Raw genomic sequence first — 24,349 nt, 5'->3', positions numbered from 1 at the left:
TCAGGGTTTCATAAACTGTTGAAATAAGAACTTTTCCTATAATTAGAATGTGTTTTTTGCAACTGATTATTAGTAGCTGTAAATTATAATTAATTGCGACCTGGAACGAAAGCATCTAATCAAAATACGTTTACCATAGCTTAGATAAGATTATTAAACAGTCTACTTTTGGGTCAAATTTTTCAAAGACAAAGTTTGCCTATTCATTGCTCAACGAGTTCAACAGAAAATTATTCAATGGGAGGCCGACCTTGTTTTTTCTCATCCTCATGTTTTAATTGGATACTAGAGTTTCAAAAAAATGTGTAAATTTCAGAGAGATCATTGCAATTTATTTTTGGCTAAATATAATGTACTTTGTTTTGGCCTGTGAGGCATAAATGTTTCCAATTTCAGGTCCCTTTTATAACTTAATAACTGAATGGCGATTTTAGATACAACGCAAAAGACTATATGCAAATCTACGCATTCGACATTTGGCGACTTTTTTTACTCCAGTGAGCTTTGGATTGCTTCCTTGAAAGCTGCCACTTGAATGTGTACTCTGAATAAGAGCGATATCTGATAGATGTCCGTGTTACTAACAAGGCTGAAAAAATAGTGCGTTCACGTCCGAATTTTTTATTATAAAAATGTTAGTTCATCCTTAGGTTTACCAAGCTCAGTCCAGATCAATGATGATATCACGGTGCTATCAGCACCGGTATCAACTTGCATTTATATTTTATGGTCTTTTATTGTAATGTACTCCCATACCACCGACATGTTAAACACGTTTTCCTGTTTATAGTACATTCCCATCTCCATTTCAGATGATATTTGACCAGACAACTTACCCTCTTCTTCGCATAAATTGTTGGGCTGGTCAGACTTACCTGACTTAGGCTTAATTTTACTTCTGCACATTTTTGAAAAAAGCCCCACCTTTTCACAGGTGTTACATTTCTTGTTTAAGACCGGACACGGCTACTGTGTGGCTTACCTCCACATCTTTTACACAAGTTAGCATTTCCTTCATTACCAGTGAATTTTTCACTAGGTTTTCTGAAGGTCTTTTTGAAGTTGTATCCCACTTCTTCTTTTATTACAAATGGTCTATTACCTGTTGAGGAACTCGCAAAAGCCATTGCTTGACTTCTGAACTGTAAGCTTTCTGTCATTTCTGACAGAGCCATCGTTGGCTTCGTTTTAATGCCGTCTAATAGTCTTATTTGGCCTCAGGGTCTCTCAAACCTGAGAAAAATTTAATTTTTACCAACTCCTTCTCAGGGTTGGTTACTGTTTTAAGTTTTTCGAAGTCACAATAACATGCTTCTTCTCTGAGGTGCGCTAGAAAATCGTCGTCAGATTCTCCACCGCCTTGGACAACGGACAGTAATTTAGCCCTTTCTGCCGTTTCTTTTCTCTTTTTAGGGAAAATATAGTTTGAATAGCTTGCCTGATCTCTTTAAAAGGAGTGTCTAATAATTTCTTAGGGCTCATAAGGCTCCTTAGTTCAAAAAGTGCGTCCTGGCCGCATATACTAAGAAAGAGATTTGTTACCTGTAGGTCCACGATCGTACCGTCGGTGTTGACTTTATCTTCTTTCTTCTCTGCGCGACATTTCTCAACAAAATACATGATCCACGCAGTACAGGATTCAGCATTCTGCAGATCCAAGGTTTGTCAGTTTGTTTGGTAGTCTGGACACCATTGTCGTGGTCTCGAGCACGAGTAACAAGAATTTTTTATTTTAATAATTGAATTCAAAATGGCCTAAGTGTACAAAATTTCACAGGTATTTATAGTCCGTATCAGCATGAAAAATTACAGATCCGTCTAGATATAGATAAACTGATATGTGTTAATTTACACCTTAGTTGTGAACAAGTTTTTCCCCTTGCCGTATATGGCATGTGCTAGTGCAGTTTTTTTGCACTTAACACATTGTTCTCCCTACCTGAGAACATGTCATTTCTATCTACTGGGAGGGTCGGAGAGTTGGTTACTGATCGAGTTTGGTGGTGGGAAGGTCGAATCTATCTCACAAATTTATGGTTTAGATACATTGTTAAACTTGTGGTATGAACAAATTTTAATCGACGATTCGGTTCAAATTAGAAGCCTTTATTAAATTTCACTTCACCAAACATCGGGTAAGAAAGTTTTCTTTATTAATCGAAGTTTTAACTGAAGTTGCTAAGTTTGTCACTTCTCGATATATCACAAGACACTCGAGCGGTTATGACCAAACTTAAGTGTATTCATGTCCAGACATTTGTGCTTTGATCTACAGACTTCCGCGCGTTCATCTCCAGACCTTCATATTTTTTTCTATGTAATTTGGAACACATGGCGCGCCCCTCGTGAGTTCATCTTCGGTCTGGACAGACTTGTTTTATTGGATCTCAGTGTGGGTAACTTTCAATTTTATATATTGAAAAGTGTGTCAATAAGATTGTTTTTTTTGTTATCTTAAATGACAAATTTTAAACATTAAGCTTGGGTTTTCACTTTTCAAATTGGGAAAGTTTTGGCAAAGAACATCGGCTTGAAGTATTTTATTGAAAAAAGCTTTAGAGAATATAGTGTTTTATTCAAAGTTAACTCTGCCCCAAATACTTAGATGAGAGAAAAACCCAGTTTGAACTTCTTCATTTTGCCCTCTTTTGACCTCTGTCTGCAAACACACACTGAACCCACACATCGACAGTCTACTGGCCTGTCCCGACCATCATCTGTTCGAAACAAGTAGTCGTATCCAAAAGAGCTGTCCAGTGTCTTATTGGTTACAGGGTCGCGCAAATTTTTGAGATCTCTGTCTTCCTAAAAACATTTTTTATTTGAAACTAAGTGATGACATATCATGATCCTATAACATCTTAATTTATAAAACAATGCCTCAAACTTTGTTTTGAAGTTATTGTGAGACATATCCCGGGATGACAAAAAGTTGTAATCATAAAACTTTCATATTATGGACCATTGACTTCATAAATAAAAAAAGTTTTAAAAGATTGGTAAAACTATAACTTTGCCATAAAAGAAAGTTCTATGACTACAACTTTCCCATATTTAATCGATCACTAAAATAATTTTTTTGGACTTTTTTATTCAAATTCTATTAAATTTATCATTTGCGTTGGGTTTTTGTGCTTTTCGGGCTCAGTTAAAAATTTTCTATTTTTAAAACTTTCATTTAGGAAATAATAATGAGAAATAATAATGATTATCGCATATCTTTCGAAAAAAAAATGCAAAAACGGGAACTCAAAATTCAAGCGTTAAACATTTGGCTGCTGAAGCAAATATTCATTGTACTAACTTTTTTGCCTTTGATGCTTCTCATTTCAAACTAAAAAAAAATTGAAAAAAATGAAGGTAAATAATGTCAATTTATGATTAAATTGTTGATGAATTCAATATCATGGCTTTGTATCTGAATAATTCCGCTCATTTTAGGAGACATGCGTGACACAAACTGTGTCATTGTTCTTCAGAAGTAACATTGTTCGGAAAATAAGTTGAAGAAACAATAGACACGACTGAAAAATTAGGCATAAAGTTTGTCTGATAACAAAAAAAAAACTTGAAGCAATAAACTTTCAGTTTAGTTTACCATCAATTAACGACAATCTATGCTGATTATGCTGTTGAAAGTATCTGTAAACTATTTGTTTATTCAGAAACTAGAATAAAAAATAAACAAATCTATTTATTAATACGCAGCATAGCGTTCAATAAAAATGTTTCAGTTGGCCTGACCCTTCAATTTATTTACACCTTTGCTTCTTGATTAAAACTATCTGCAGGTACAATTTTTATGTTTCCTGAAGGCTAAATTTGCGTGAAAAGAAAGAATTTTGGGCCAGACTATAAATAACATGAAGTCTTAACGTATATTCCCAAAAAACTCTTCTCTAGAATTAATTCAGAATTTTTGTTCTTCGTTTAATTCTTAGTTCAGAGTTCATACCGTTGCTTTAATGGAGGATATCTGAAGATTTAAAAAAATATTTACGGGCCAAGTTTTTTTCGAGATTGACGAAAAGGTTTTTTATTTTCTCTCAAGCCATTTATTTAAAATCGTTTTAAAGCCGTTTATGTGCAACATAAGTAAAGATATTGTGCATCTGGCCAATGGATTATTTTTTGCTAATGAAATACAGATTGAAAATATTAAATAAAATAACAAACTAATTGTTCTCCAGCAGCGTAATGTTTGAAAAACGATCATAAGCCTGATTTTTGCGGCTTTCGAAATGAAAAACAGTTTCTGTTTTAGCGTTTAAGCAATTGTTTTCACTTTTAGGCAACTGTCGTGAAAATTCTGCATTGTGAATAATTGTATACAAAGTTTAGACACATTGATTAATTTAAAAATGTAGTAGGTTTGTTTGAAGAAAAATGCTTAAATTTCAAATTTTGAAAAAAGTGACAAATTAATATTGCATAAATGAAGCAAAGATTTGATCTTCAATTCATCTTCATTCCTGTCAATTCATCATTTTAAAGAATTTCAGAAAGTTGCTCCAGACCTTTCGTTGAATATTTCTTAACTATTAGATTAACTGAAGCTCTGGAAAGACGAGCTGTTTTGAGAATTACAGTAAATTGAACTAACAGCGGAAAAACATTAATTGTAAAAACTAAAAAAAGCCAAAATTCACCGCAATCAACGATAGAAGAGGTAAAATTTTTCTGGTGAAAATATTTTTTTTACCGCAATTCACTGAATTTTTCACATTAATTTGCTATGAATCATCCTGAATTAGATTTACTATCCTACATAATACCCTAGAAAAACGGTTGTGCTATGTTTATTTGAATCAAGAACTAAACTTACAATTACTGGAAGTCCTAACAGTTCATTCCTGTTGTTCCTGGCGCGGAAGCTACTGCAGCATGAACAGAAACAAGCAGTTCGGGGAATCAGTGTGATCGGACATCTGATCGTGGCTTGTACATCATCACTGCCTGATCAAATATTGCGCTTACTTTTACAGTCAATTCTCTTCGGTTGATTTTCGAAATCTCCCGCAAAATTTAAAGTGGGGTGGGCGGTCATAGGATTTCCTTGATAGATTGACCAAGCTTCAGAGAAGCGTCAGAGAAAGCACTGCATGGGCAGGGTTGTGTGTCTATTTTTTATTTAAATGAAGCTATGATATACTTTTGAAGGATTTTTAAAACAAAATGAAACACCCTGAATATTTTGACATCATGTTCATATTTTGCTGGTCTTCTATGATCATAAAATAAATCATTGATAAGAGTTTCCTTTGAAATTAATATTTATCGGATGGAGAAAAAGCGCCGGGAAAAATTGTCAATGTCTTTCCTGATTGCAAGTGAAAGTTGTAACTAGTTTTTTCCTCTGATATGCAAAATTTTGATGTCATAATAAACATAAAATTTTTAGGCAGTCATATCTATTATTTATTGCACATGTCTTTTCTTCGCCAAACTTAACCGAGCCCACACAGCGGACTCTTACAAAGTGTTTTCAGTGTCATCGCATTTTTACAAGAATCAAACAAATTCTGTGTATTTTTGATCCGACCACTTTAGCGGGGGAACAACCATACGCTCAATTTACTCTTTGAGCTAGATATGAGTTTTTATCATAAGAAAACCTGACAATCCTAGAATCTTTTAACTTGAGGGTTTTGAGGAGTTACCGATGTATGAAACTTGGTTGTAATCGACACTGATTTTCACCATTTTTGTTCACATTCTCAACCGTCAGCAATCGAAATAACCCACCAAAGCAGTCACCGACAAAACGGTTCCAATTAATGTATCCCAAGTTTGTCATTTTTTAGTTGAATCATTGTTCCGACCCCACTTGTGGGGGGGAGGAACTATATACTCAAATGTTTTTTTTTGTTCAGACAATTTTGGCCGATCGATATATTCATTGTAGAAAAATGTGAGTGGTATCATTAAAAAGTTGGTCCAGCGTAGAACTCGAAAATAAAAAGATTTTTTTTAATTTCGTTTTTTTTCGAGGAGTTATCGAGGTTTAAAGTTTCATGTGAACACGGGATATTGGGTTCACTTTTGTTCACTTTTACCGTAATTTTTGTTCGAATTAACATTTTTTCTATGAAAATTTTAATTAAAAATCACATTTCGCGCCACAAAACAATTTTGTATTCCTAATAGATGAAAAGTGATAAAAAGACTAGTTCTGATCTCATAGGGAAGTTTACTATCAAAAAAAATCGAATTCTATTTGAGAGCTCTTTTTTTTGAAAATTGTGCATATTGTTTTGTTTTTTTTTTTTCAATTCACCTAGAGACTCCTCACTTTTCATATCGATATTCCGTTAATGACAAACTTCATTTACATTCAAATAAAGCCTAATGAACAAAAACTTGTTGCCAAGGAATCGCTCATGTTTTTTTTTTTGGTTTCGTATCTCAGTTTTCATATTTTTGAATGAAAGTTCACAAACTTATTTTTGTGAACTACAAGTCAGTATCACTAATGTCAGGACCCCCCCTTCCTATTGCTTTCAAAATTAATCTCGTTGGCAATTTTATCTCCTAACTATTGGTTATATGACTTCAATGCCACAAGATTTGATTTTTTTTTTAGTTTTTGGACATTGCGTTTTTTGGTTGCTTTTGAAACCTTATCACGTTATCCCAATATTGATGGCTCCCATTGTCTGAACAAAGACGTTCAATGGATCATAGATAAGGTTTTCAGGAAAAAAATTTATGATTTAAAGGGCTTCAACACTTTCTTCTTGCACTTTTCTATAGAATTTTTGGTTTTGCCTTTATTTGTTGTTTTTTTTCATAGTCATAAGACATATTGTGATGTTTTAATGATTAACTATGCATGAAAAGCATTTTTATTCCCACATCGGGGATTAATTGAGCGTATTTAATGACTTCGCTAGAAAATTTTTGAATTTAATGGCTGTTAAGACTTAAAAAAAATTTTTGAAAAGTTTTTAGAACATATATCAATCTTAAGCCAATTTTCGTGAACTGTAAGTCAGTCTCAGTAATTACAAAACCGCTTTTTCTTCTTTTTCAGCAAACATTTATCTCGCTGAAGATTTTATCTTCTAACTTTCGGTTATATGATTTCAATGCCACACGATTTCCATTTTTCTTTAATTTTTGGACATTTCGTTTTATTGGTTCCTTTTGAAATCTTATCCAGTTCTCCTAATATTACTGGCTCCCAATGGCTTAGAGAAAAAATTTAATGGATCATAGCTAAAGTTTTCAGAGAAAGACTTATTCTTTAAATCGCTTCGACGCTTTCTTCTCGCACTTTTCGACAGAACTTTTGGTTTTTCCCAGTATTTGACGTTTTTTCATAGTCATAATTTCATATTGTGATGTCTTATTGATTACCCTTGCATGACAAACCTAATTTGACTTACATTGTGGAATAACTGCGCGTATATGTTTGCTTCCGTTGAAAGCTATTGAATTTAATGGCTGTTAAATCTTTAAAAAAATTTTTGAAAATTTTTAAGAACATTAATCAATCTTCAATTTATTTTCATGAACTGTAATTCCGTCTCAGTAATGACAGAACACCTTTCGTTTTTAATCCAGCAAAACATTATCTATTAAGCGTTTTTTTCTTTTAACTATTGTTTTTTTTACTTCGATGCACGAGTTTTTGAATTATTTTGTTTTAAAATTTTGGATACTTTCTTTCTTAGTTTTCGTTCCTTTCGAAATCTTTTTACATTATCCTAAAAATGATAGTTCCCGTTGGTTTGGATAAGACGTTCAATGGAACCTAGAACGAAATTCAGAGAAAAATTTATGGTTAAAATGGCTTCGACACCTTCTTCTGGTACTTTTCTACTGAATTTTGGATTTCGCCTCTATTTGTTGTTGTTTTCGTAGTCTTTGACATTTCTTATTGATGATTTTCATATACAAAAATCTTTGTTGTCACATCGAGGCATAATTTAGCGTGTTTAATTAATTCCGTTGAAAGCTATTGAATTTATTGGCTTGGATACAGGGGTTTTCTCAAAAACTTCGTGGTTATAAAATATTTGTTTACATTTGTTGTTTTTCAAGTGATTTTTTGTCAGAATAAAAACAATTCCATTGCTGTTAAAAAACATGAAAATACAAAATTTTTTACTGAGAAGCTTATTCTCTAATGGCTTCGAAATATTTACTCACTTAATTTTTTTGAATTTGCTGTTTTTAATCTTTAGGTAGCCGTAAAATGCTGACCGTTCTCAAAAATTTGTAATTGACAACTTAATGAATGATGTTACCCGAAGCTATCATTATAGCGAATAGTCTCAAAAGTTATGATATTATAAATTTTCAAAGGTTTTTCAGTTTTTCTTGTTCCGTTCGTCAACTCGTAACTTATTCTCGTCATTGAGAGGTCCCATCCAATTTCTTGAATCTCAAAAATTATTGATGTTTCGATTGGTGGACATTATGCGTATTTCGTAAGAATTTTGTGAGTGGTGTTTTCGATTTTCTTTTTCTCTTCTTTTAGCACATTCAGGTAATAACAGATCCCAATTATTTTCAAATGTGGCCCAATTGAACTTATTTATTCTTTCAGTATAATTTTTTAGCTGAATTAGTAAAAAAAACTGAGATAAAAAGTAAAAATATTCAGATAATAGCTAATGATTTAAATATCTTCGTAATTTGTGTTTTTGCAAACTGTTCGTAATTTTTTGAGATTTTCTTTTTCTTTAGCCCGTTCCTATGGCTTAGTCTAATCAAAATCAGGTCCCAATAGTTTCATAATAAGTTTTTACTAAATTTATGTCGAATTATTTTGTTATAAAATAAAGTTTTTAGAATTTTGTAATTATTTGCTTTAAAAAATGTTGATTGATTTTTGATTTTAACCTTATTTTTTCTTTTTGTCGACTTGTTACCTAGTCTCATTGAGGAAAACATAAATCTGCTGTAGAGTTAGAAAAAACTAAAATTGTGCATTTAATATTTTATCTGATTGCCTTCTGACGTTGTTTATAAGGCGCTTTTAAATTTTGATATTGGGTTGCTTCCGTGAAATTTTTGTTTTTGCTGGTTTTTTGTTGTTTTTTCTCGTAGTCTTCTTAGTGGCATATCTCTTGAGCGCCGTAATGAAGCATGGCATTATGTAATTCAATTAGTAGTTAGGTTTTAGAACATCTTTTTTGAACTGAAACATCTATTTTTGTCAGCTCTCCATTTGGTTGACAATTAGGTCAAAAATGTAGATGAGCTCGAGTCGGAACATCATGTGCAAACGCACATTAACGAGCCTCCTTGTTTCAACATAATCTCCCTTGAGTATATGCTTTATCACGAATTTCTCTCAATTATGCTCTTTTCCCTTTTAAACTTTTGTTATTCTGGATTCTTTTCAACGGGAATGTTTTGTCTCGGAATACTTGAGATTATTTTTTGGGATCAAATTCATTTGGGAGGGATTAAACTTAGGTCCTCGTTTTTTGAAGTTTTTTGAAAAAAATTGTTGACGTTCTCGGCGCTGCTCTCTCTGCAAAGTTTTGTCGATAATTTTTTTGACAACGTGTCGAACGAATTTTCACGCGCTCATAACGTCAGCATCTTAGGAGACAATCGTCAATATTTTTACGTGATCAAATTTACTATTTTTCTGTTTTAAAAATTATATTCATGAGTATAATTTAATGAGGAGCAGAATTGTTTTCTGACTGTTCTAGTTAACAAAAATTGGTTCTGGGATGCAATTTTTGCGCAGGTACATCCAAAAAAATACTGATGATAAAAAAATTCGACTTATATATTTCTAGTTTTAGTTTTCTTGTTGCGCATAAAAGGTGACAAAATAAATATTAGAATTCATATAAATTGTTTAATTAAATTTGCAGATTTTGAGGTTTACTAAACAATAGCGTATTTGATTAGGTAGAATTGACGAATGAATACATAGCAATGTATTTTTTACATTGTTATGTGTAATTATTCATAAAACGAGAAAAAAAATGAGTGATTTTACACCAGAAAGAGCGCAAAATCCATTAGATTTCAGTCGCAATATTTGGCTACACCATCTACGAATCCGCATTTATCAGTTGCAAATGGGTCTGGCTGTCCAAACAGTGTGCACCCATAATTGGGAGAGTAAACTGGACTGTCTAGAAAACAGTGCGTAGTCTTCGGATAAAAGTCGTTGAAAGAGGAAGGGGGTCGAAGTTGGAGAGATGATGGCAATTGGTTGCTGATCTTGTTGGAAATGGGCGGCTGTGATTCCTTTTAGTCAAGCGTTAGGAGATAAATGCACTTTCTATAAAATGTAATGTTTTTAAATCGAGGGTTTCATCAATTGGAAGTTGAAAATTATAGATGTTCATAAACAAACAGATCATCAATTTTCATAATACTTTAAATATCAAGTATTGCTATATTTTGTTCGGGGGGATTCAATTTTAAAAAAAATAGCTCCAAATGCAGACACATATCTCGGCAGACACGAGTCACTTTGTCCATTGTGGTTCGCAATTCGATGGTTGTAAGGCGCGTGTTCAAATGAAGGAATAAATGAATGGGCGAAGGATCGACTTTCGCCCCAAAGGTTGTTCTCAGCCCACTGCAACCTAAATAAATTACTTTCAGACCACTTCATCCTATTGGGTCTTAAAAATATCGTGCATGGATATATCGTGCTTTCAAAATGGTCTCTGTCCATACTTTCGTTCAATTTTGAACGCACTACCCCCCCCCCCCCCCCCCACACACACACACACACACACACACACGTTCTTTTCGGTCTGGACACATCGAATTTCAGTCCGGGACCTCAGACTGGGTAAGGTCTTCAGAGGTCGGAGGGGTAAGGGTGGAGGTGCAAAAACATTCGGAGGCAAAATCTGTACTTTTCATGCCAAATATGCACGATAAATCATTACACCGCAGAGACAGACCTGAAATGCATTTGGCTAATTTTGCCCTCGTGCAAATCGATGACGTTAAATTGCAGTATTCAGGCTATATATCCTTTGGAGCCTGAATTCCGCAAAAATGGATTTTCCTAATTTTGTGGAATGGCGTAACTTAACTCCATTCCACAATTTTTTAACCAAATTCTACCATATTGAACTCTACAGTATGTGTTACTATATTTCGCTGGTTTGAAACTAATTATACACGTAATTGTATCGCATGTGTCAAATGTGACCGAGGTAATTCAGGTTTGCTTTGGCGGTGTAATGATTTACATTTACTCATGGTCGACACAGTCTTGTCATAAATATTAGTGGTAGTAAATGACGCCTTCGGTCTTTTATTTGCATACATTTTTCATGCCTGAGTGCAGATAACATTTACTTAGCAAAACTAATTCTTCAAGAATCTCAACTTATGCATCAATTTTGTTCCGATTTTCCAGGGGAGTTATTCTTCTAAGTTTTCCCTGTGTTTAGTAGGGTTAAGACCCACGAAAACCCACGCATAAAAATTTTAGTTGATGCTTTTCAAAGCTCAATTTGTCTGACTGTACTTCTGCAAGTTTCAGATCTATTCTGTTCCCCACCCAGTGTTTTTTATGACCCCCAGTTACAAATTATATGTTGTTATATAGCACGTTACTATGTAAGAAAATAGCACGTGCGCCTGGGGGTCATAAAAAATTTATGCTCACTAAGCTGGGGGGGGGGGGGGGGGACAGAATAGATCCCTTCATTGTAGCGGAGAAAACAGTTATGCACCAATCGGATGCTTTCAGGCGAGCGAGCCTTCTTGAATCTTTTGAAACATCTTTTTAAAGCATCACTAAAGAGCGCAAATTAGTGTACCGCTCTTTTGGCACCTTATATTATCTAAATCGTCCATAAAAACAGTATGGTGCTTTGATAGTTTTCTCATTGTCAAGTTTTGATGTTCTATTATGAACTCTAATAAAGATGAATTAGGAAAGTCAGTTGTACTCAATAATATCAAATTTTTTGTGTTAGTCTTAACAGCTAAAACTGCCCCCAATTCGTGCAGCCTTTTTAGAATAAAATTCGGGCCTCATTAGACAAAAAAATACGTTGATTGCCCGAGCCATTAAATGCTTAGCGTAATCAAGGAGTATAAATCTCATTTAAACACGCACGTGCAAGTTTAACAATGCCGAAAGTCGCGAGTGCCAGAAAATGAAATGCCAGAAGTTCCTATATACTTAGCCAGAAGTTGAAACGCCAGAAGTTCTTATATACTTAGCCAGAAGTTGATTTTTTTTAAAATTGACTCCAAAAACTCTAAAAAGTGTTTTTTATATAAAATTAATTGTACAGTTATTAAATAGAGCTCTAAATAAAAACGTATTTGATACGAAAACCATGAAAATCGTTGTCCTCCATTATTTTCATTGTGTTATCGACACGTTCTTTGATATAAATTTGAAAAATCATTGAAATGTTGGAAAGTGCTTGGTTGATATTCTTCCCCTTTTACTGCTCGAATTTCCTGAGAAGGTTTTCTTTCCGTTTTTTGCCACTGCTTGCTGGTGCATATATTTTTTCCCCTAACAGGATTTCCAATTTGGATTTTTCTTTATATTTTGTTAATTGTGCTGTTATGGGTTTACAGGAGGATGAGAATACGGGTGCGGGTTTGGGGGGGGAGGTATCGCAATAACGGAAAAACCCCTGGGGGATGGAGAAACGGAAAAAAATCCCTGGTATGAATTGATAAAGGTATTGGTCGGCTAGGTCAAGACTCCTCGCGAAAATCATATCCATAGATGTCCCAAAAAATTCTGGATCTTCCCTTCCTTAACTTGAACCCATCGTTTCCACAGATTCTCCAACCATCGAATCTTGTCACATGTTGTATTTGCAAGAATGGAATCATCATAAGTCATTCTTTTTCAGGGAGATTTGGCTCTTTTTTATATATCAAAGAGAAAAACCAAAGGACAACGAAATTGGGAAATTGTTTTGTTCCTATAGTGCTTTGGATAAAAAGAGCCATTTGTCTGCGAAAGTGATTCTCCTTTTCATCAATCGGACGAAAACTCCTATTTTGATTGTTCAATCGGTTAAAATCACTTCCGCAAAGCTTCCGACTAAACTTGCACAGTGCTTGTTTTATGAATACTACCACACGGTTAATATCGCCGCCGAGAAATTATCGAACTCCGAGGCAAAGCCTAGGGGTTATTATAAGTTCGAGGGCGATAACAACCGTGTGGTAATTGTTTTCATCAACACCTGTTGCGATCATTTCAAAATTGAACACATTTCTATTGGTTTTTCTGTTTTATTTTTTGTGGACATTACATTTTCAAAGGTAAGTGACATTTCTTCGGATCTGTTCTTCGTTTTGTCCTCATGGGCCCCCTCCCCCTTCTCCCTCCCCCCCCCCCCACACACACACACACACACACACAGCAAGCAGACTCACACGCACACACAAACACAAACGCGCGCACACACACACTCACACAAACACACACACACACACACGCACACACACACACATACACACACACACGCACGCACGCACACACACACGCACACACACCCACACGCACACACGCACACACATACACACGAAAAAACACGCGAACACGCGCACAAACACACACACACACGCACGCACACACGCACAGACCCATTTTGACACACGCACACACACACACACACACACTCACACACACACACGCACACGCACACATACGCACACACACACACATGCACGCACACGCAAACGCGCACACACACACGCACACACACACACGCACACATACGCACACATACGCACACACACATACACACACCCACACGAACACACACACACGCACACAAACACGCACACACACACACACACTTACACACACACGCACACAAGCACACACACACACACACACACACACGGATACTCACGCAAGCACGCACACACATACGCAAACACACGGACAAACACACACACACACACACACACCGAAATCTCGAAGCTCGTCAATTTGTTAAATGATTTGGCGAAGCAAACCAAATATTCGATAATATGGTCGGCATCTGGGCTCTATTACGACGAGTTGAAATCTAGAAATATTGATGGACCGAACTTCATGTTGACAACTAAGGTTGCGCAAATATCATTGCTAATGATGAAAGAAGTTATGGTGTTTCTCACGCACGCAGTGCTAACCTTCTTCACCAATTTTTGTTTTCCATTTCACTTTTTTTAAACAGGACGACTAATTTTTTCAGTATTCCAAACAAGATTGACATATCAAGAATTAGTGTGGTATTATTAGTGTCCTCGACTAAAAAGTTATTAAACTCAATACTCCCCCCACCACACACACACACACACACGCACACACACCCATCCACACACCACACACACACACACATCACACACACACACTACACACATGCACACACACACACACACAAACACTTACACACACATTCACGCACGCACACACATACGCACACACACCACCCACACCACACACCACACACGCCACATACGTTTTTTTGGACTACAAGTTTGTCAAACTGTTTCCATCATTAGACTTCGAGTTTATAACCACTCTTTTATCGCCACTAGTTATTTTGTAACAGTGGCGACAAAAGAGTGTGATAAACACGTAGTCTAATAATGAGGTGTTTTTCCAGTTGCGATCGGATCGGGCATTAAAATTTTTTACACTGGCAGTATATTTAACTGCTATTATCGCAACAGGTATTGATTAAAAATGGTTATGTGACTCTGCAGAAGTCATTTCGAAATTTTGACATTAAATCTCGAACCGCTTCGCGGTTCTCGATAAACGCCAGAAGTTCTCAGTGACCTCAAGCAGAGTCACGTAACCATTATTTAATCTCCCAGAAATGTCCCATATGCTAATTGTGAGTGATTGTTGTTTTTATTGTAGCAAGCATTGCGCATATGCTTTCTTATTCGCATCTCGTTTTCTCGTTTAACTTAAAAAAATGCACAAGAAGCAGACGTGCTATACACAATTTTGCATCCAATAAAAGTTTTTGCTAATTTTTTGTTCCAAAGTTAGTGGCACGGGTCTCATAGTTAGGGCCGAAAACGTGGTCAAAACATTGGAGCAATCTTACTATAGTTGGCAGCCCCAGTTTATTAGTTATAGCCCCCCCAAAAAAAAATATTTGAGTATAGCACAATCGGCTGGAAGAACAAAAAAATTCGGATCTATCCCGTTTGTGCCCGACCGGTAGGTTATGCTCCCCACGTTACAGTGCACGTGTCATTACATGGTAAATCATTATGTAAAATAGGGCAAACGCGTTTGGGGTGTACAAATAATATGTACCAACTAAGCTGGGGGCACAAATGGAAAAGACAAAGGAGTTCACCTAGTGTATCAAAATGTCCTCTGATTTCCAAACTCTGGGGTGTATCTTGGTGTACTTTTACAGGGTCTAGGAAGAAACCTCACGAAAAAAACGCATAATTTTTGATATTAAATAAACCCCCATCGAAATAATCCCTGTTAGAATACTGATCAAACTATAGTCTTAAATTTAGTTAGAATAAGAAAGAAAGTTTAACTTACCAGATTAGAAAGACAAAAGCAACTTGATTTTGATCAGAGATTTTATATAAATGAATCGTCAAGAAATGGCGCTTAGAATCAATATTCGGTTCAAATTGGGTAACCCAAATTACTAATTTTAGAGTGAGATTACTTGATGTAAATTCTTCCCAGCATGTATTGAATGATTATGATACCACAGGAAATGTGAACGAATTCTTAGAAAACTGTAAATGCATACCATCTATGGTACCCCCATGCGACTGATTTTTGGGAAATTTGCCGAAGCAGACCATATTGAGGAACCCATGCGACCCACACTGCTAATCATGGTGCTAAGATTAAATTTGTATCTTGACTTTCCCGCGCTGATAATGGGTATATATATAAAGCTGATTTATGGAGCTTTTTTCATCCCCAAAATCAAATCACCATCTTGATCTAATAATCAGATCTCTCCTGTAAATCTCTAAATTCTAATTTAAAATATCATTCTTGTTATTCTCTCATTTTGAGAAATTATTTTTCTACTTAGTTAAAAACGCTTTTTATTCCGCTTGCGAAAACCCATAACCCAGCAGGTTATGGGCCCAGCAATTTTCTAAGTCGTAAAACTAATTTTTAAAACAAAACTATTTTGTTGTTGACAGTCATAGTCCTTTTCTGCTTAGTGCCTTTTCTTTTCACAACTGTTTTGCCTGCTCAGACTACGATGGATCAACAGACAGTGAAGCTGCTGACTTACACAGGAAAGGCACAGGACTTTCCAATCTGGAGCACAAGATTTGTGGCAATGATGCAGACGAAGGGACTCTACAAATCACTACTTGGGACAGAGGAGCAACCCAATGAGCCTGCACCACTAGCCAATGGGGCAAGCAATGATGAAAAGAACCACAAGGTGCTGAAGGATGCATATGAGAAGGAAGTTGCAGACATCAAGGAGAAACGGAACAATGTGTGGTGCCATCTGGCACTGACTCTAGATGCAACAACTCTCATGCTGATGAGACGTGGCTGTGTGGGAGATGACCATATCGGAGATGGAGCAAAGGCTTGGAAGCTTTTGCAAGAGAGATTTCAGAGTGTGGTGACGCCGACTGTGGTGACCTTGGTGGCACAGCTTGCTCGACTGCAGCTCTAGGAGGCTGAGGATTTGGATAGCTTCTTCATCAGAGAGCAGGAGTTGCTCACAAGGCTACAAGAAGCAGTCTCAAAAACACTCTTCAACGCCTTGGTCCTCAATGGTCTGCCAATGAGGTATGAAAGTTTTGTTATACAGGAAAGCTTCAACCAGGCAACGAACTTCATAGAATTGATGAAAACGCTGCAGAACTTCCATGAGAGCACAGCACAGAGGCACAAGGGACAAAGTGGTTCTGTGGCACTGGCAGTGAAGAGTGAATTCAAGAAGGGACCCAAGAAAGGAAACTGCTTTGTGTGTGGGATCCACGGACACTTTGCCAAGGACTGCAGGAGGAAGGAGACAACACAATGCAGCAAGTGTGTTGAGAGAAGTCAATTAGACAGGCCATGCAGGAGACAAAGAGATGGAGGCAAACATGAGTCAGTGGCAATGGGTCCAACATTGGCTTCACCAGACGAGGAATCCTGGGCAGCTCTTAACCAGTGGAAGACAGCAGGCATGCTAGTGGACAGTGGTTGTACAGATCACATAGTGATGAACATCGGTGCGTTCCTGGACTTTTTGTCCATTCAATCAAGGGTCAAAAATTCCCACTGAGAGGCCTCCAGAGTGGTGGGCAGAGGCTGTGTGAGGATCAGCATAACCTCAAACAAAGGGGAATTCCAAAGCGGATTAAAAATTTTTTTTGTGTGCCGGACTATTCTTCAAACCTCTTATCAGTCTCAAGATGCAAGGAGTGGGGACATATCTTTACTTTCGAGAAAAAAAATAGCTGCATGAAACTCTAGAAGGGAGCTCGGGTAAAACTAACACAAGAAAACAATTTGTTTCACTTTCCCTGCAGCGTTCTAGAATTCAAGATGAGTTCCAACAGCGTGAAACTCATCTTGAATTGCAAGAAATTGGCAGAGACGATTGGGTCATTTGAATCCAGCGGATTTGGTCAGTAATGCACCAGAGACAGTGTGGGAACTCGATGATGTATGCAATGTGTGCGCATTGGCCAAGATCACAAAGACTCCAGTACCAAGAGTGGCAGAGACCCAAGCAGAAGAGAAGCTGGAGAGGGTGTTCACAGACGTGATGGTACCTTTCAGAGTAGAGTCAATGTCAGGGTTCCGGTTCTGCAATGTGTTTGCAGACCATTACACGAAGTTTGTGTTTGTGGACTTGCTTAAGGCAAAGAGTGAAGCACTGGCCAGCCTGAAGAAGTTTGTTCTCAGTGTGGGGACGCCCAAGAAGCTGAGACAAGACAATGGGAAGAAGTTTCTTTTAGAGCCGTTCAAGATGTACTGTTTAGATGCAGGCATTCTACAGGAGAAGACCATACCAGAGACTCCACAACAGAACGGGTTAGCTGATAGGTGCAACAGGAAACTGCTGGAGATGGCAAGAGGCTTGCTCCTTGACTCGGGTCTTCCCAAGATGATGTGGGGAGCAGCAATTCTCCATGCAACAAGGATCAGGAACTTGGTTGTGAGACGAGGAGAAGAAAAAAGCCCAGCAGAGCTGATGCGGGGTTAAAAACCTAAACTTTCAATTAGTAAACTATCTATTTTTGTTTGCAGAGTCTTCATGAAGAAGCGGGAGAGAGATGTCATCAAACTTGAAACCAAGGCACTGGAAGGAAAGTTTGTGGATTACACTGAAGAAGACAACGGATACCTGTTGTAAGTACCCAACGCACACAAGGTTGTGGCAGTTCGAGATGTGATCGTCAATTAGTCCGAAGTGGGCTCAATCCCTGACAACACAGAGACTCCCGACCTACTAGATGAGGAGTCAAAGCAACTGGGGATCTGGTACCCAGATGATGGTCATCAAAACGATGGCATCAAAGAGGAGCAGTTCACATCTAAAAGGAGGAGTGGCATGACGCATAGAGCGTGAACACTCAAGAAACGACACTGAGATGCCTCAGATGCCTCAGATGTTGAGGAAGCAGCACTGGATGAAGAATCTACTGCAACGAGAGAGAGTCTCAGAGACTCGGAGTCACAAGAAGACAGTGAAACGGAGAATTTCTCACGGACAGTTGGCTTCTTTGATGAGGCACTGGAGCAAGCGGACAGGGAAGAGCCAGACGAGGGACACGAGCAGGGAATGTTCGGAAATTTTTTGGAGAAGTCAGGACCCATCTTGTTGTGACTGAGGGTAACTGTGTGGAACCCAAAACAGTCTACAAAGCCAAGCAAAGTGACGATTGGGACCAGTGGCAACGGACAATAAAAAACGAGGTCAAGGCACTCCAAGACAACGAGACTTGGAACCTAGTGAGACCACCCACAGACAGGGACGTCGTACCGGGCAAATGGGTCTACAAAGTGAAATTGGCACCCAGTGGTCAAGTGGACAAATACAAAGCACGCTATGTGGTGAAAGGCTTCAAACAGGTTGAAAGACTGGACTACTTTGAAACTTTTGCGCCCACCTGTAAACCAGAGACATTCAGGATTCTACTTCAACTATCAGCGAAGCAGGGCCATGCGATGCACCAGTTTCATGTCAAGACGGCTTTCCTGCACTCACCAATAGAGGAAGAAGTGTATCTGGAACAGCCACAGGAGTTTGTAAAACAAGAATCAAATGGAGAGAAGTTAGTATGCCGAATGAATAAATCAATTTATGGTTTGAAACAGGCAGCTAACAACTGGTATAAGGTATAAGGAACTGGCAAACTTTCTACTGAGACAGGGGATCACCAGAAGCAGAAATGACCATTGCTTGTTCGCAAGAGCAGAGACAGAGGGTCACACCTTCATCTTGGTCTTGGTTGACGACATCATAGTGGCATGAAGAAGCATGACAGTGATCTCCGATGTCAGAAAGGCACTCGAAGCAGCATTTCACATGGAAGACAGAGGGATATTACACTGGTTTCTGGGTCTAAGAATCAGAGGAGAAGAGGGCAAAGTCAAAGTCGACCAAGAACGCTACATAGAAAAAATGCTTGAGCGGTCTCTAATGAATCAAGGCAAACCCTCAAGAACTCCAGCTGATTTGAATTTGAAACTTCAGACGGCACAGAACGGAGACGAAGAAGTGGACCAGAGGATCTACAGAAGCTTGGTTAGATCACTTCTGTATCTGTTCAAACAGACGAGGCCAGACATCATGTTCACAGTCAACATTTTGTTCAGACACATGAATGCACCTACCAATCAGCTTTGGATGTGCGGAAAAAGACTTCTGCGATATCTTCAAGGTTCAAAAGATTTAAAACTTACTTACACAAAAGAAGCTAGTTATGATCTGATGATCTTGTGACGTGAACGACAGAAAATCAACGACGGGCTACTACTTCAAGCTCAACGGACGTGGCGCAGCACTCAGCTGGGATGTCAAAAAGCAGGCCACAGTTGCTCTTTCTTCATCAGAAGCAGAATATCAGGGCATTGCAGTAGCATTTCAAGAAGCATTGTATCTGAAACAACTTCTAGACTATTTCGGCATCCAGCAGAAACATCCAATAGCAATTGGAGAGGACAACCAGAGTTGTATTAAATTGTGCCAAAACCCAGTCATGCGCAAGAGGAGCAAACACATTGAGACAAAATTTCACTTCTTTCGGGACAAGACGGAAGATGGCACTATTTCAATTTATTACGTTCCTACTGACAAAATGGCAGCCGACATCTTCACGAAATCTTAACCCGTATCGAAGGTGGAAACATTCAGAACTGTTTTGATGGGAACAGACTCTACGCAATCAGCTCAAGTCTGAGTGGAGGTGTTAGAATATTGACCAAACTGTAGTCTTAAACTTAGTGAGAATTAGAACGAAACTTTAACTTACCAGATTAGAAAGACAAAAGCAAACTGATTTTGATCAGAGAATTTATATAAATGAATCGTCAAGAAATGGTGCTCAGAATCAATATTCGGTTCAAATTGGTGAATCTAGATAACTAATTTTAGAGTGAGATTACTTGATGTAAAATCTTCCCAGCATGTATTGAATGATTATGATACCACCGGAAATGTGAACGAATTCTTAGAAAAGTGAAAATGCATACTATCTATGGTACCCCCTGCGACTGATTTTTGGGAAATTTGCAGAAGCAAACCATATTGGGTAACCCTTGCGACCCACACTGTTAATAATGGCGCTAAGAATAGTTTTGTATCTTGACTTTCCCGCGCTGATAATGGGTATATATACAGCTGATTTTTGAGCCTTTTTTTTTCATCCCCAAAATCAAATCACCATCTTGATCTATTAATCAGATCTCTCCTGTAAATCTCTAAGTTCTACTGTAAAATATTCTTGTTATTCTCTCATTTTGAGAAATTAATTTTTCTACTCAGTTAAAAACGCTTTTTATTCCGCTTGCGAAAACCCATAACCCAACAAACCCCATTTTAAATTTGAATTTTGGTCGTGATAATTTGTTCGGTTGTGATAGTTTCATATCAAGCCGCTTAGGCATGGCCATGGCTCGCGAGACCTGGCCAAACGCGCTAAATGCTTTAAATATCAAGTAGGAGTTTATTTCCATGGTGGTTTAATTTGTATCCAAAATTATGTGGTTTTTTCGGTGTGAGTTTTTTTCCAAACCGACTTTTACCCTTTCGTTCTAAATAAATTGGAACATAAATCCTAGCCCCCCTCGAAACTTCACATGCATGTCTGGGCACTAAATCCAATTTATGTTTAAACTTATAAATACTACATCGTTGGATCTTTTCAGATTGCTCCCCCCCCCCCCCCCCGCGCAGCTTGGTGGGTGTAAAATGTTTGTACACCAAGCGCAAGTGTTATATCATCACAGTGATTGAATCATCATGCGGTAATATATATTGGCTAGGAGGGTGCAAATAATAAGCAACAAACTAAGCTGGGAGGGGGGGGGGTCAAAAACGGAAACATCATAAAAATCTAACAAGGGGTCGTTGGCAGCTGGCAATCCTCCATGTCGTTGCACTTGACATTGGTTGTTGCAATCCATCAACTTCGGATGATAACTTTCCCTAAAGGGTTCATAAAAAGGATACAGTGTCTCTTTGGGTTCGAAGTAGATAGGATTGCACTGTGACGTCATCACTCCTTGCTCTCAGTGACAACGATTTAGTGAGGAAAGTGGAGAACCCATACTCTTTCCCTTAGTGCCGAAATATGGGGTCGTTTCGGGGATGTTTTCACTTTTTTTCATTATAGCAAGTGCGCTTGATGGTTGCAAATAATATGCATCCACTAACACTCCCAAGCTGGGGGGGGGCACAAACAGAGAAGATCGTACTTTTCATACTTCTCGACGGGATAATTTTTGTGTTTTAATATTAATTTTTTGGATCTTTTCCGTTTGAGCCCCCAGTACGTTATGCCCCCCCCCTCCCCCAGATACAGAGCACGTGTCACTACATGGTAAATTATTATCTAAAAATTGCACGTGCGTCAGGGGGGTGCAAACAATATGCACCCACTAAGCTAAGGGAGGGGGGCACAAACGGAAAAGATCCAGTTTTTTCATATATTGTGTAATTGGTTGTGAAGTGAGGATCTTTTCCGTTAGTACCCCCCGAGCAGCAGCTTTGAGAGTGTTTATTTGCACCTCCCATGCACACCATAAATTACATAACGATTTAATATAAGGGCACAAGCGGAAAAGATTCCCTTTTCACAAAGTCGCCACCTCACGGCCTGAAAATTTGGGTGCGGTGGCTGGGGCGGGAAATGATGGAGAATTAACACGTTCCTCCTAATAGTCCAATGGATGCGAGAAGCTCTTTAGTGGGACAGTCGTAAGGACAACAGGGCAGCAGAGAATTGATATCCATTTGAAACAACTCTTAAAAAACTGTGTTTACTTGTGTTTCTGTTGAGTTGATAGTAAATTCAAGTCCTCAAAAAGACACGTGCACGAGTAAAATTAAGAAACAAAACGCGCTTACGAGTTGAAACACGGAAGTGCAATTTTTAAAATGATGCCAGACCTCTGCAAAAAATCTTAGAACGCAAAAATAGGTGTTATTTTGAGAGAACTCCCTCGCAATAATATGTGCGGATTAGATTGGCAATTTAGTACATGTGACTTACAAATTCAATCAACTCCTGAAACTGGATGGTGTCTGAGGTAAGTGCTTGATAAGAAAGTCCTCAATGGCACAAACACTCGACGGGTCTATGAGTAGCCCATTCAATTATATTGCATCCTTAATTTTTTGTTACAATTATGCAAGCTTAATTTGCAATGTTTTTCCAGATCCAAACAGTCTTCACATCTTTTTTAAAAAAACTACCAGTTTTGTTAGCCATTTTTTTGCATGTATTCAATTCTCGTTATAGAGAGCAAAATGATTTGATTCTTGTCTGGAGCTGTTTCTTCAGAAGAAAATTAGGAAATTTTAGTTTTTCAAAAGATTCTTAGCTCATGGATCAAATTTTAGAAAAAGAATCGAACTGATCGTCAATTATTTAAAAATCAACAGTAGGAAAGCTATTTCGAGAGCAAAAATTCTTTGCTGAAATAGATTTATGTATGGAAATGCTTGCACGTATTGCCCATAAGATTTTATATTGAGTTTGTTTATTAAGTATGTTGAGCACCCTTTCACAAGAAGGCAAGATTAATTGATATGGCTTGTGACTAGGGTTGCATTAATGAAATTCTTTTTTAAATAAAGCAGATTGGGTTTCCTGGTTTTCAGTTTTTTAAATACGTCCTGATATGTTTTTGTCGCGAGATTCAAAAAAGAATTCATGAATTTTTTCTGAGAGTTATAAGGGCAGTGTTTGCTTGCCTTTCAAAATCTGTGTTTTCAAAGATACCTAAGGTCACAAAACGGTAATTATGTAGATTAGCAAATTTTGCTGATTTATAATAAAATTTCCAAATGAATCCTTCAATTCTGTTAAAACGCGTTGTTGGTTGAAAGAATTGCGTATTTTTTTAAATTAAAGACCAAATTTTTTGCGGCGTCTCGAGTATTTTTTTGTAACGTTCAACATGATTCGTAGTGTACTTTTCTTCGGAAAATGGTTGTATATATTTTTTTGCTTTACAGGCCTTATGGCTGTCAGGATTTTGTGTTTTCGTGAAAACACTAAATTGGGTGCAAGTTGATCAAAACATTTTCTTGATTAATAATTATTCTTAACTATTGCAGATTACAAACTAATCGTTTTTGTAATAAGTCATAGATGTTCGAAAACAATGTCACAGGTCAGTGGCAGCCAGCTAAAACGTTGTCGGCTGTGGACTGCGGAAGCAACCAAAAATACTGTACGAAAATCTCATTCCCAAGTCCTATAATTTAGCAGTTTGTGTAAAAATATTGAAACGAAAGGAACATCAACAACAAAAATGTAAGAAACTGAGCGTTAAATATTGGGACCAACGATGCTCGAAACTAAATGAAGAATCAACACATTAATAAAATCATATTGCCTAAAATCACTCAAGAAAAGCCTTGACAAACAGATCAATATGTTTTGAAAACAAATAAGTGAGAAACATACTGCGAGTAAGGGAAAAGCAGAACGAGTAAGTGGCAGAAGGATATCATCCGGTCTATGACAGTTAGGGGACATGAGGAGGGGGGGGGGGGGGGGGGGGGTTGTGAAGTAGTTGCTGGAGCTAAGTCTAACAAAGAAGTTGTGTTGCTCAAATTGGTCAAATCTGCAAATCTGTTAAATTATGTTTATTCATTTTGATTAAGGTTTATATTTTAACAGTCATTAAGTGACCTGCATTCTACTTAGTGATTGTACAAGTGAAACTAAGCTAAAC

The 24,349-nt window shown here is 37.4% G+C and overlaps 1 protein-coding gene across 2 annotated transcripts; it reads right to left on the bottom strand.

The window, feature by feature from the left end:
• Window positions 1-2,535: 2,535 nt before the first annotated feature.
• On the bottom strand, window positions 2,536-22,469 carry LOC142337415 (uncharacterized). Of its 2 annotated transcripts, XM_075386617.1 has the most exons (6): window positions 22,312-22,469; window positions 21,504-21,666; window positions 10,430-10,568; window positions 10,023-10,224; window positions 4,826-4,956; window positions 2,536-2,805 (listed from the first exon to the last, which is right to left on the bottom strand). In XM_075386617.1, exons 2-6 carry the CDS (start codon window positions 21,659-21,661, stop codon window positions 2,602-2,604), a joined length of 834 nt encoding a protein of 277 aa, XP_075242732.1. In that variant the 5' UTR covers window positions 21,662-21,666; window positions 22,312-22,469; the 3' UTR covers window positions 2,536-2,601. The 2 variants fall into 2 exon arrangements, with proteins under 2 accessions (XP_075242732.1, XP_075242730.1); XM_075386615.1 differs by lacking the exon at window positions 22,312-22,469 and having other exon boundaries at window positions 21,504-21,784.
• Window positions 22,470-24,349: the final 1,880 nt, after the last annotated feature.

The sequence above is a fragment of the Convolutriloba macropyga genome, chromosome 4, assembly GCF_964194025.1.
Source record: "Convolutriloba macropyga chromosome 4, txConMacr16.3, whole genome shotgun sequence".
Classification (NCBI taxonomy): Eukaryota; Metazoa; Xenacoelomorpha; order Acoela; family Convolutidae; genus Convolutriloba; species Convolutriloba macropyga.
This window is presented reverse-complemented; position numbering and strand designations above follow the sequence as displayed.